We start from the raw sequence: 13,737 nt of genomic DNA on the forward strand, positions 1-13,737 counted from the left end.
CTGTCATCAAGGCAAAGGGTGACTACTTTGAAGAATCTAAAATATATTTTGATTTGTTTAACTCTTTTTTTGTTGGATAATACATGATTCCATATGTGTTATTTCATAGTATTGATGTCTTCACTATTCTACAATATAGAAAATAGTAAAATAAAGAAAAACCCTTGAATGAGTAGGTGTGTCCAAACTTTTGACTGGTACTGTATGTCTATATTTCTTTTCGCTACTACTCGACTAAAGAAATCTCGGTCGACCAACAGCTTATCGACCAGTCTACTAAATGGGGTCAGCTCTCCAAGGCTGTGGGTAATATCAAACGGGGATACCTTGGGGTCAGTTGATCACTTCTCTTTCCATGACATAGACTGAGCAAGTGAATTCTATTATCCCTTATTGATGTCACTTGTTAAATCTACCTCAATCAGTGTAGATGAAAGGGAGGAGACTGGTTAAAGTATGATTTTTAAGCTGAGACAATTGAAACATGGATTGTGTATGTGTGCCATTTCAGAGGGTGAATGAGCAAGACAACAAATGTAAGTGCCTTTGAATGGGGTATGGTGGTAGGTGCCAGGCACACCGGTTTGTGTCAAGAACTGCAACACTGCTGGGTTTCCTATGTGTATCAAGAATGGTCCACCACCCAAAGGACATCCAGCCAACTTGACAGAACTTTGGAAAGCATTGGAGTCAATATGGGCCAGCATCCCTGTGGAACGCTTTCGACATCTTGTAGAGTCCATGCCCTGACAAATTGAGGCTGTTCTGCAGGGGGCTTCCCATTGTTACTCACCACTGTGTCATCTCGCTGGAACAAAAGCACAGCATGCACACACAGTGAATGCTTTGCCCTGTCATTATCTCATTAGATAGAACTCAAGATGATGTCCCTGGAAAGAGAATTCCAGAGGTATATGTCTCAGGATGTTCGATTGAATGGGAACTGAACCATTCTCTGGAGATGAATTATCCTGAGAACGAATGCTTCTTTAATTGGTCTTTGGGGGGGATGGTCCACCTATGGTTTCCATAAGGGTCTACTGCACTGAACAACAACTAAGTAGATGGCAACATGGCTCAGCATGCCATAGCCCAGTCAAGCTAAGAGTAGAATGCTATAGTGCTCTAGTACAGGGAAACTTGTTCCTGGGGCCCACACTCGATGGAAATGTAGGTTTTTGCCCTAGCACTACACAGTGGATTCAAATAACTAACTCATCAAGCTTTGATTATTTGAATCCACTTAATAGTGCTAGGTCAAAAAACGAAGCTCCCTGCCTGCCCACCTCGGTCCTGGGAAACACTGCTGTAGTATCACAGCCCACCCAGCAGGGATTAGCATGGGGCCTCCGGAATGGTTCCTTCTCTTGGTGCTGCATATTCAATTAGGCTACCTGCGTCGACATGAAAATAAGCATGCACCAGTCTTTACATGCATTGGCCAAAAACTCTGTTTAAATCTGCAAATTTGTATGACAACACCCTAATTTACATCAAGACATGCTTGTTCCTGTTTTCTGTTAAGACATTTACAAAACCCAAGCAGAGTCTCTGGTGGGCGGGCAGGCAGGCAGCTCTGTGGCTGGAGAAGAATGAGTGAGTGTGTGAAGCGGCCTATTCTTCTTGAGGGGAAGAGCAGCGAGCAGCATGGGAGCACAGGGTTCAGGCAGGGGTCTAGCTCTGTCCTTGACAGACCAAGATAATCAGAATGTCACATCTGGCTGAGAAAATGTCCACCAAAACAGAACACTACTAGCAGTCTAGCACAGTACTCACTAATACGAAGGAATGCTCACACAAGTGCAATGAACAAATATTTGCAAACTGGTAATTTTACAGTTTAGTCATGTTGCAGACGCTCTTATCCAGAGGGACTTACAGTTAGTGCAGTCATCAGACTGGGAAAGTAGATAATTGCCAAAATCCCAAAGAATCCCTTTAGATAGCTAAGTGGGACAGCAACATCTCAGTCATAGTAAGTACATGTTTCCTCAAAGTAGCTATCAGCAAAGTCAGCGCTAGTACGGTGGGAAGAGTCAAGTGCGAGTTAGTTTACTGGTTCCACCATTGGGGTGCCAGGACAGAGAAGAGCTTTGACTGTGCTGAGTGGGAGCTGCCCGGAGTAGTCCGGTTGTATGATTTGAACATAGCCTGAAGGTAGGGAGGGGCAGTTCCTCTTGCTGCTCCGTAGGCAAGTACCATGGTCTTGTAGTGGATGCGAGCTTTGACTGAGAGCCAATGGAGTGTGTGGAGGAGCGGTGTGACATGGGAAAACTTGAAGGTTGAACACCAGGCGGGCTGTGGCATTCTGGATAAGTTGCAGGGGTTTGATGGTAATAAAATATTTATACTAATTTCCTTTCGGCTCCATCATTCAGAGCTTCTGCCATTTTAAAATAATTTAGAGTGCATCTGCTTTAGGTTAGTAGCTTATGCAGTAAATGACAGTTGAGAAGGTTGTAAGTGTTCACTTTATCCATTGTTCGGTACGTTTACATGCACACAATAATATGATTATTGTGAATACTCAGATTTAATATAAATCGTTTAAAACGTGTACCTGCTTTGCAAGAAGAAAGATTTTCCTCATAATCCTGTTTACATGGACACATCTGAAATCAGACTACTTTGATAAATGTAGAAAATCGGCAATCAAAATAAACATTATCACAGCGACCATGTTGTTTTTGGAGACGTTTGTATGTGAGAATGCATGCTTTCAGTTTTTCCGAACTCACTTCCCTCCCGCTTGAGCTGCTTGTGCAAGTATGTGTGCAGATCACACTGCTGGAACCACACTGCTGGAACCACACTGCTGGAACCACACTGCTGGAACCACACTGCTGGAACCACACTGCTGGAACCACACTGCTGGAACCACACTGCTGGAACCACACTGCTGGAACCACACTGCTGGAACCACACTGCTGGAACCACACTGCTGGAACCACACTGCTGGAACCACACTGCTGGAACCACACTGCTGGAACCACACTGCTGGAACCACACTGCTGGAACCACACTGCTGGAACCACACTGCTGGAACTGATGTGTAGTTATCTTTTAACAACTTCCCTGACTAATTGACAAATTATTAGACAAGGGTATAGTCCCAAAAAATGTTGCATGTCAGCAATCAAGTTTAAGATGTATAACTTTAAAAATACAGCCAGTATGATGCATTTTGCATCATATAATCCTGCTTTTGAAATCATATGACATTTTGGGACAATATCAGCAATGGACCTTGAAGGAATTTTCCTTTTAAGGTGTTTACATGTCCTAATAATTTGAGAGATTACTCAGAAATCCAGGTGTTTTAACTAAACCCCTAAGGTCGATGTCAGCCCCCGCTGAAATCTAATTAGTAAAAAAAAATATCCCCATAAAAATCAGTCAGTTTAAGCTAGAGATGTTTTTTGTTTGCATTGGATACGTCTCAATCCATCACATCGGCCTATGTCGCACTTCTGCAGCTGCGGTGAAAGGCCATGAGACATCCCTTTTCACAAAATCCTATGTCGTGTCCGAACGGTTTGGCCTACAAACTATTGTGATTGCTCTACGACCCCCACAAGCATCTTTGGACTGAAGTCGGAACAGCCGATCTGCCAACTTCTGTCTGTAGCGTCCAAACAGTTTGGCTGCACACTAATATGACCCCTATGTGCAAAGGTGAAACTGTCACGAACATGTTTTGCTCTAGGATGACCACAGGCCTCACAAGACTCGTTCTGAAGGTCCCCCGGTATCAGTTGAAAAAGTGAATGGAAGTACATATGGAGACTGTTTAGTGCCAAAAATAAGGAGTTAAATATACTGAACAAAAATATAAATGCAACATGTAACGTGTTCCCATGTTTCATGAGTTAAAATAAAAATCACAAATGTTCAATATGCACAAAAAGCTTATTTCTCCCAAATTGTGTGCCCAAATGTGTTTACATCCCTGTTAGTGAGAATTTCTCCTTTTCCAAGATAATCCATCCACCTGACAAGAAGAAGCTGATTAAACAGCATGATCATTAAACAAATGCACCTTGTGCTGGGAACAATAAAAGGCCACTTTTTAAAAATGTGCAGTTTTGTCACATCACAATGCCACAGATGTCTCAAGTTGAGGGAGCATGCAATTGGGAGGGTGCTGAGGAGCAATGTGCCCTCTAAGCTGCGTGTGTGCGCGGGCACGCAGGACTGCCGCACAGAATAAATATCAGCCTGCGTAGATAAGCACGAGATTTGAACTTCACTCAACTTTCTAGTTTTCCCCTTTTTAACACTATCAATGTTTCCCTCTACTGTGGGAATTGCCAATATTAGCCACTTTCAATGCAACACAACAAAACTAACTAACTATGCAAGAGATTTTCTTGCAGAACGCATCAGAGTAGGAGTCGACTGCATTGACAGGGACGACTCAGCCCGTACTCTACAGACCGGTGCGGCATAACTAATCAGTTGCAGTATTCCTATATACAAATATACCATTGCCATATATGGATCTGACCATTCACTTTGAACTGGTCTGTGTTTACAGCATGAGTGGTCACGAGTAGATGTACTTGTTGAGATCAAGCGATAGCTGCATGTAGCCACGTGTGCACATTTGTTCATAGTTTGTGTTAGTGAGTTATTAGCCCAGTTATAACACCTTTCTAGTCAACAATGGGGGAGTGGTTGCTTCCTACAACAGCACAAAATGTGTGCATTTCTAGCAGCGTTGTATTTTGAGACGGGCTTAAATAAGTAGCCAATACGCACAGGGTAGAATAATTTGTCTGATTCTCTGTAATAATGGTATGGGAATAATACTTTATTTTGTAAAGTGGTTTCTTGTATCAAACAACAATTTTTTTTTGTCACCTCCTTATCTGAATGACAAGTGGATAAACAGGTTAATGTCAAGCTCTGCATATTTTTTCCAAAAGTCTACATTGAACACCACACATTGGCTGCTAATGTAGGCAGAATGACAGCACAGCTTTTTCCATGTAAAAATATTATGGGATGCATTTTGTTTTTTATGGTAGGCCACTCTGATAGGCTTACATTATGATCAAATAGCCTCAGTAGCCTACTTGGCAACTGTTATAACTGTACCCACTCTTTTGGAAGAAGCTAGCTAGCTAACGAAGAACAACAAAGAATATCTAGTTAACAGAAGAAAAGAAAGAGAAAATCAGGACAGAAGAAAAAGGATATCAAAGTGTAACAGTTCTCTAAAGACACGAGACAATAATACAAGAAACAACACTTCTGTAGCTTGTCAACTATGTGTCTGTCTATCCCTGTTCTCTCCTCTCTGCACAGGCCATACAAACGCTTCACACCGCGTGGCCGCTGCCACTCTAACCTGGTGGTCCCAGCGCGCACGACTTACGTGGAGTTCCAGGTCTCCGGCAGCCTCTGGAATTGCCGGTCTGCAGCCAACAAGGCTGAGTTCATCTCAGCCTATGCTACCCTCCAGTCCCTAGACTTCCTGGCGCTGACGGAAACATGGATTACCACAGATAATACTGCTACTCCTACTGCTCTCTCTTCGTCTGCCCACGTGTTCTCGCATACCCCTAGAGCATCGAGCCAGCGGGGTGGTGGCACTGGAATCCTCATCTCTCCCAAGTGGACATTCTCTCTTTCTCCCCTGACCCATCTGTCTATCTCCTCATTTGAATTCCATGCTGTCACAGTTACCAGCCCTTTCAAGCTTAACATCCTTATCATTTATCGCCCTCCAGGTTCCCTTGGAGAGTTCATCAATGAGCTTGACGCCTTGATAAGTTCCTTTCCTGAGGGTGGCTCACCTCTCACAGTTCTGGGTGACTTTAACCTCCCCACGTCTACCTTTGACTCATTCCTCTCTGCCTCCTTCTTTCCACTCCTCTCCTCTTTTGACCTCACCCTCTCACCTTCCCCCCCTACTCACAAGGCAGGCAATACGCTTGACGTCATCTTTACTAGATGCTGTTCTTCCACTAATCTCATTGCAACTCCCCTCCAAATCTCCGACCACTACCTTGTATCCTTTTCCCTCTTGCTCTCATCCAACACTTCTCACTCTGCCCCTACTCGGATGGTATTGCGCCGTCCCAACCTTCGCTCTCTCTCTCCCGCTACTCTCTCCTCTTCCATCCTATCATCTCTTCCCTCTGCTCAAACCTTCTCCAACCTATCTCCTGATTCTGCCTCCTCAACCCTCCTCTCCTCCCTTTCTGTATCCTTTGATTTTCTCTGTCCCCTATCCTCCAGGCCGGCTCGGTCCTTCCCTCCTGCTCCGTGGCTCGACGACTCACTACGAGCTCACAGAACAGGGCTCCGGGCAGCCGAGCGGAAATGGAGGAAAACTCGCCTCCCTGCGGACCTGGCATCCTTTCACTCACTCCTCTCTACATTCTCCTCTTCTGTCTCTGCTGCTAAAGCCACTTTCTACCACTCTAAATTCCAAGCATCTGCCTCTAACCCTAGGAAGCTCTTTGCTACCTTCTCCTCCCTCCTGAATCCTCCTCCCCCTCCCCCCCCCCCCCTCCTCCCTCTCTGCGGATGACTTCGTCAACCATTTTGAAAAGAAGGTTGACGATATCCGATCCTCGTTTGCTAAGTCAAACGACACCACTGGTCCTGCTCACACTGCCCTACCCTGTGCTTTGACCTCTTTCTCCCCTCTCTCTCCAGATGAAATCTCGCGTCTTGTGACGGCCGGCCGCCCAACAACCTGCCCACTTGACCCTATCCCCTCCTCTCTTCTCCAGACCATTTCCGGAGACCTTCTCCCCTTCCTCACCTCGCTCATCAACTCATCCTTGACCGCTGGCTACGTCCCTTCCGTCTTCAAGAGAGCGAGAGTTGCACCCCATCTGAAAAAACCTACACTCGATCCCTCCGATGTCAACAACTACAGACCAGTATCCCTTCTTTCTTTTCTCTCCAAAACTCTTGAACGTGCCGTCCTTGGCCAGCTCTCCTGCTATCTCTCTCAGAATGACCTTCTTGATCCTAATCAGTCAGGTTTCAAGACTGGGCATTCAACTGAGACTGCTCTTCTCTGTGTCACGGAGGCTCTCCGCACTGCTAAAGCTAACTCTCTCTCCTCTGCTCTCATCCTTCTAGACCTATCTGCTGCCTTTGATACTGTGAACCATCAGATCCTCCTCTCCACCCTCTCCGAGTTGGGCATCTCCGGCGCGGCCCACGCTTGGATTGCGTCCTACCTGACAGGTCGCTCCTACCAGGTGGCGTGGCGAGAATCTGTCTCCGCACCATGCGCTCTCACCACTGGTGTCCCCCAGGGCTCTGTTCTAGGCCCTCTCCTATTCTCGCTATACACCAAGTCACTTGGCTCTGTCATATCCTCACATGGTCTCTCCTATCATTGCTATGCAGACGACACACAATTAATCTTCTCATTTCCCCCTTCTGATAACCAGGCGGCGAATCGCATCTCTGCATGTCTGTCAGACATATCAGTGTGGATGACGGATCACCAGCTCAAGCTGAACCTCGGCAAGACGGAGCTGCTCTTCCTCCCGGGGAAGGACTGCCCGTTCCATGATCTCGCCATCACGGTTGACAACTCCCTTGTGTCCTCCTCCCAGAGTGCTAAGAACCTTGGCGTGATCCTGGACAACACCCTGTCGTTCTCCACTAACATCAATGCGGTGACCCGATCCTGTAGGTTCATGCTCTACAACATTCGCAGAGTACGACCCTGCCTCACACAGGAAGCGGCGCAGGTCCTAATCCAGGCACTTGTCATCTCCCGTCTGGATTACTGCAACTCACTGTTGGCTGGGCTCCCTGCCTGTGCCATTAAACCCCTACAACTCATCCAGAACGCCGCAGCCCGTCTGGTGTTCAACCTTCCCAAGTTCTCTCACGTCACCCCGCTCCTCCGCTCTCTCCACTGGCTTCCAGTTGAAGCTCGCATCCGCTACAAGACCATGGTGATTGCCTACGGAGCTGTGAAGGGAACGGCACCTCCATACCTTCAGGCTCTGATCAGGCCCTACACCCAAACAAGGGCACTGCGTTCATCCACCTCTGGCCTGCTCGCCCCCCTACCTCTGAGGAAGCACAGTTCCCGCTCAGCCCAGTCAAAACTGTTCGCTGCTCTGGCACCCCAATGGTGGAACAAGCTCCCTCACGACGCCAGGACAGCGGAGTCAATCACCACCTTCCGGAGACACCTGAAACCCCACCTCTTTAAGGAATACCTAGGATAGGATAAAGTAATCCTTCTAACCCCCCCCCCCCTCCCCTTAAAAGATTTAGATGCACTATTGTAAAGTGGTTGTTCCACTGGATATCATAAGGTGAATGCACCAATTTGTAAGTCGCTCTGGATAAGAGCGTCTGCTAAATGACTTAAATGTAATGTAATGTAACCTAAAACAGGTACAGCCTGTGTTTTGTAATAAAGCTTTTTTGTACAGAAAAACTCATTCTGATTGGCTGGGCCTGGCTCCCCAGTAGGTGGGCCTGGCTGCCAAGTGGGTGGGCCTATGCCCAAGGCCCACCCATGGCTGCACCCCTGTCCAGTCATGTGAAATCCCTAGATTTAGGGCCTAATTTATTTATTTCAATTGACTGATTTCCTTAACTCAGTACAATCTTTGAAATTGTTGCATGTTGCATTTATTTTTGTTCAGTATAATATTGGTGGTCAGTCTGATTTATATAACCTGTTGGTGTTGGGTGTCACTAAAAACCTATGTACATTCTATGACCTTTTTACGATGCAGCTTTTACAACAACTCTCAAGGAAGCACCACGGCCTACCCAGTATCTCGTGTAGCACCACGGCCTACCCAGTATCTCGTGTAGCACCACGGCCTACCCAGTATCCATAAAGGACCCGACTTGGAGTTGAATATATCAGTAGCATATTTATTTTTATCAGTGTTCTTTCATATTTTTCCACAGATCTTCTTGCTGGCCTGTCCACCATGTAAAACAGCCATGGTCCTCTTTAGGTGAGTACCTCCATTCTACACACTCTCACTGCCATGAAATCCCAACCCCACCTCAACAAGTCACCACCCTCAAATATGTATCCAACCACCCTCACCCAAGTACCCACCCATTCTATCCTCCTGACCACACCATGTATTAAGGTGTCATGCTGAGTTAGCTATGTGAGGACGCAGACTAGCCAGTGACTGTGGAGTTTCCCAGGCATTACTTCAACTGACTGTCAAAGTTCTTCTTAAAATAGACCATCACCCTGTCAACACCTTAGTGCTCATCTTATGACTGAGTCCCAACACAGTAGGACACTGAACTTAACCAGGAACTGCATGTACAATATGTGAAGCTGAGGGGAATTCTGAGGGTTTTACCACAATCTGTTGAATCGGTTCTCTTCCTTGTGAAGTTGCTCTAGCTGGTTGCCTGCATTGGGCTACACTCGAGAGATGAGGAGGGAGATCCATTGAGACTGACTGGACACTGGCTTCATGGTTCCACAAAACTGTTAATGCCCACTTCATTTGTAAACAATAAATATGGATAAATTACTAGCTCAAAAACATAATATGCTAAAATTACAAGTTAATTGGTGGGGGATGGTAATTTCAGAACCAAGGTGGGGTAGACAAAAAACAGGCAACACTGCCCCCCCCTAATCTGACAGTGGGGTGGTAGATGCCTAGTCTCCCCTATGGCTCAGCTCAGGTGCCTACATAGTACATTACTTACACACACGTTTTACTATCCTTGTGGGGACCAAAACATTTATTCCCCTTCAAAAGCCTATTTTACCTAGCCCCTAACCCTAAAATAGCCATTTTCCTTATGGGGACTGGCAAAATGTCCCCACTTGTCTGAATTTTCCTTGTTTTTCTAACCTTTTTAGGACTACTGCAATGCCACAAAAGTGAAAAGAACATTGTGGTTTTAGAATGTCACAAGCAACAGTTGACTATGCTGTTGATATATGACCACTGTGCACATTTCACCACACCAGAGCATGACATGCAAATTTAGTTCCGTCATCGGGCGGTCAGGCTGAGGTTCCTTCTCAGGACATTTCATAATCACAGCCGAGGTGTGTAATATTGCCAACATCCCACAAGTATTTTTGTTAGTCCACTTGTGTTTTTGAATTACTGTACTATCATTATTGAAGCTCATGTTGAAAAAAAGCTGCTATAATACAACACAGCTCCAGAAACAATGGACACCCATGGCACAACAAGACTGAAGTCAGACAGTGTACAGTAAGTAGTCTGTATACTTGGGAGTCCCTCTTTTTTTCCCCAATTTTTTTTTTGCCCTTTTTCTTCCCAATTTCTTGGTATCCAGTTCGTAGTTAGTCTTATCTCATCGCTGCAACTCCCGTACGGACTCGGGAGAGGCGACGGTCAAAAGCCGTGCGTCATCCGAAACTTGACCCAACCAAGCCACACTGCTTCTTGACACAATGCCCACTTAACCAGGAAGCCAGCCGCACCAATAAGTCGGAGGAAACATCGTACACCTGGCGACCGTGTCAGCGTGCAAATGTAGGCATATAAATGTGCCCATTTGGGGATCTGATAGTATTTCTGATTGGCTTAACGCACCACCACTAATGAGCTGTGGAACTTCTCATAGTAATGTTTTCTTCACCTCAAACAGCAAGCAAACAGTCTGTTTTTACATCCTTTGAGAATGACAATAGTTCCTCAATGTATTTGAAAAATCTTTCCAGCTGTCTCCCTTTCCATAACCATTCAGCGTGAAAGGGAAAAATATCATGCTCTGATCCAGTGGAAACATCATAAAATAGGCCTACCTGATTACTTCTTATCCCTTGCGCAAATAGCCTACAGCTGTGTCTGTCCCGAGCTCATTGGTGCAGGAAAGGGCCCAAAATATTTTATACAATGTTGCAAATTTGCTAGCATGCTTCGGGCTGGACCAAAGTTAATAGTTGATGCAATGTTCCAATGTGATTCCTAGGATATTTATTTTTATCAGGATATTTTCTACCTGTAGGCTGCAATGTTTTTATTTGTTGGCTTTATAGGCCATTTTTTACATAGTTGGCAATGGCAATTGAAGTTACTTTTTAAGTTTGCATAATTTAGATTTTAGATTTTGACAGACCAATTATTTTGAGATAAAAATACTTTATTAGAAATGAAATGAAACTGTTCCGCAAAAATGTGCACATGAAAACCATAACTGGCATGCAGATCAGTAGAAATTGTAAAATAAATTGGCAGTCAGCAACCTATTACCGGCAACTTCAGGAGAGTAACAGCAGTCTGCGAATACCAGTAGGAGCGGGAGGACGCTCGTCAAGTTAAAACTTCTTTGGGGTAGGTGGGACGCTACCGTCCCACCTGGCCAACATCCGGTGAAATTCAAAATACAAAATTCGGAATATTAAACATTCATGAAAATACAAGTGTCTAACATCGTTTAAAAGCTTAACTTCTTGTTAATCCAGCTGCTTTTTCAGATTTCAAAAAGGCTTTACTGCAAAAGCACACCATGCGATTATCTGAGGACCGCGCCCGCATACAAACACATTAAACATTTTCCAACCAAGCAGAGGCATCACGAAAGTCAGAAATAGCGATAAAATAAATCACTTACCTTTGAAGATCTTCCTCTGTTTGCAATCCAAAGGGTCCCAGCTACATCACAAATGGTCCTTTTGTTCGATAAAGTCCTTTTATATCCCAAAAAAGTCAGTTTAGTTGGCGCGCTTGACTCAGTAATCCACCGGTTTTCCTCGTTCAAAATGCATGCAAATGAATCCCGAAAGTTACCAATAAACTTCGTCCAAACAAGTCAAACAACATTTCTAATCAATCCTCAGGTACCCTAATATGTAAATAAACAATACAATTTAAGATGGAGAATAGTATGTTCATTACCGGAGATAAATAACGAAGTGCGCACCACAACACTACAACCAAAATGGGAGCCACTTACAAAAACTACAAATTCTAGCTATTTAAAAAAATATATATTTAAGCCTGACTCTTTCTAAAGACTGTTGACATCTACTGGAAGCCCTGGGAACTGCAATCTGGGAGGTATTCCATTCATATTCCCATAGACAGCCATTATAATGAGTGGTGAGCTCAATTTTTTTCCCCCCTGATGGATTTTCCTCGGGTTTTCGCCTGCTATATCAGTTCTGTTATACTCACAGACATTATTTTAACCGTTTTTTGTAAACTTTAGTGTTTTCTATCCAATACTACCAATTATATGCATATACTAGCTTCTGGGCCTGAGTAACAGGCAGTTTACTTTGGGCACCTCAGTCATCCAAACTTCCGAATACTGCCCCCTAGCCCAAAGAGGTTAATAATTATTTTTTTTCTGGTTATCTTGATCTCTGGCTCCCTTTTTGAGTCATTATTGCCTTATTTCATCAAACATTGTGCTTAATTAAAGCTTCAGACAAGCTCAATGCATGTGTGTGTATATATAGTTGATTTATTAAAACACAAGGTGTGTGTGTGTGTGTGTGTGTGTGTGTGTGTGTGTGTGTGTGTGTGTGTGTGTGTATACATGGTAAAATGCATGTTTAAAAATGTTGCCCAATCGATTAGTCGAAAGAACAGATTATCGGTCGGCCAAGATTATAATTTTTTGTCAGGGACAGGTTTAGGAATATGAGCAAAAAAAATGTGTGAACTGCCGATTCTTAACATTTGAATCGATTTTCTAGCCAAAGCATGCTACATTTGGATCGGTTTGGGGTCCGCGAATCGATGCACTTGTATCTTAAACATTTGATTCGTGGACCGATGCGTATTGGTGAATCGTTCCATCCCTAAAGGATCCCCATAGAGAAAAGAGCAGAGCCATTAGTTGTAGATAACAAACATCACTCAAAGTCATTGAGACTCCAACTAGGATCCGTATCACAGCACCAATCACTCCCAAACTGCAGACATGCCTGTCAGCCTCTACTTATGGGGGTAGGGTCTTATAGCAGGGGGAGGACCCCTAAGGTGGGGGTCAGTACAGAACACCTGGGCCCTGTTCTCTGTCCTCTACTTAATTAGGAAGGTTGGAGCTGGACCACAGCCATGCTGGCCTCCAAACCCTCCCTGTTCCAATCAGGACCCTGCCTTGTCCTTCTGCCACGCAGTCAGAGAATTTAAATGTAGCTGAACTAGTCAGCATAGAAACAAAATGACTGAAAAGGATATGAAGACTAATCTGGGTTCCCTGAGGAAAGGAAATGAGATGTAATGCAAAAGCTACAGGATTATGTCATGTCACATGGGCCATGCTGAAGATGATCAACAACCAGATGTAGGGTGCACTACAAAATGAGGATATATACAAGTATATGAGATACACAAACAATGAATCTACCTAAATTATCATCTGCGGATGCCCAAGTTCATTGCATTAAACCACCGGTCCAAGTGTAGCACGTTTCCATACTAGCCTAGCACTTTGACAGGTGCTGGTTGGTATCATATGGTATATGATGCATTTGGCTTGCAGAATCTTAAGCAAACTCTTATTTGGTTTTGTTGATTATGGAGTTAAGTGTGTGATGTGTACTCTCTGTCCGCAGGCTTCAGGTCCATATGCTGAACGGTGCCCTACTGGCCCTCGTCTTCCCTGTGGTCAACACTAGGCTGGTAAGAAACCATCACCCATCTGTTAAATTCACTGTATTAGCGAGCACTGCAGTCACTCACAATTAGACTTCCACTCCCATTGTGCATTGCTTATGGTTAAAAAGTTGTATTTATTTGAAAAATACTGTATCAGGAAGCT

General features: G+C 44.5%; 1 protein-coding gene across 3 annotated transcripts in view; it reads left to right on the plus strand.

The window, feature by feature from the left end:
• LOC106563513 (transmembrane protein 164) overlaps positions 1-13,737 on the plus strand; it is a 48,028-nt gene that overhangs the window by 15,342 nt on the left and 18,949 nt on the right. For 2 of the 3 annotated variants that reach the window (XR_006757678.2, XM_014129166.3), the window contains exons 2-3: positions 8,917-8,966; positions 13,532-13,598. Coding sequence is in view for 2 of the 3 variants with exons in the window: in XM_014129166.3 (XP_013984641.1) it covers positions 8,917-8,966; positions 13,532-13,598 (117 nt within the window). In the remaining variant the exon portion in view is untranslated. Of the gene's footprint in view, positions 1-268; positions 2,334-8,916; positions 8,967-13,531; positions 13,599-13,737 lie in introns of those variants that run through there. The other variant, XM_014129168.3, reaches the window with a different exon arrangement.

Source organism: Salmo salar, chromosome 11 (genome assembly GCF_965601325.2).
Source record: "Salmo salar chromosome 11, fSalSal1, whole genome shotgun sequence".
NCBI classification, from domain to species: Eukaryota; Metazoa; Chordata; class Actinopteri; order Salmoniformes; family Salmonidae; genus Salmo; species Salmo salar.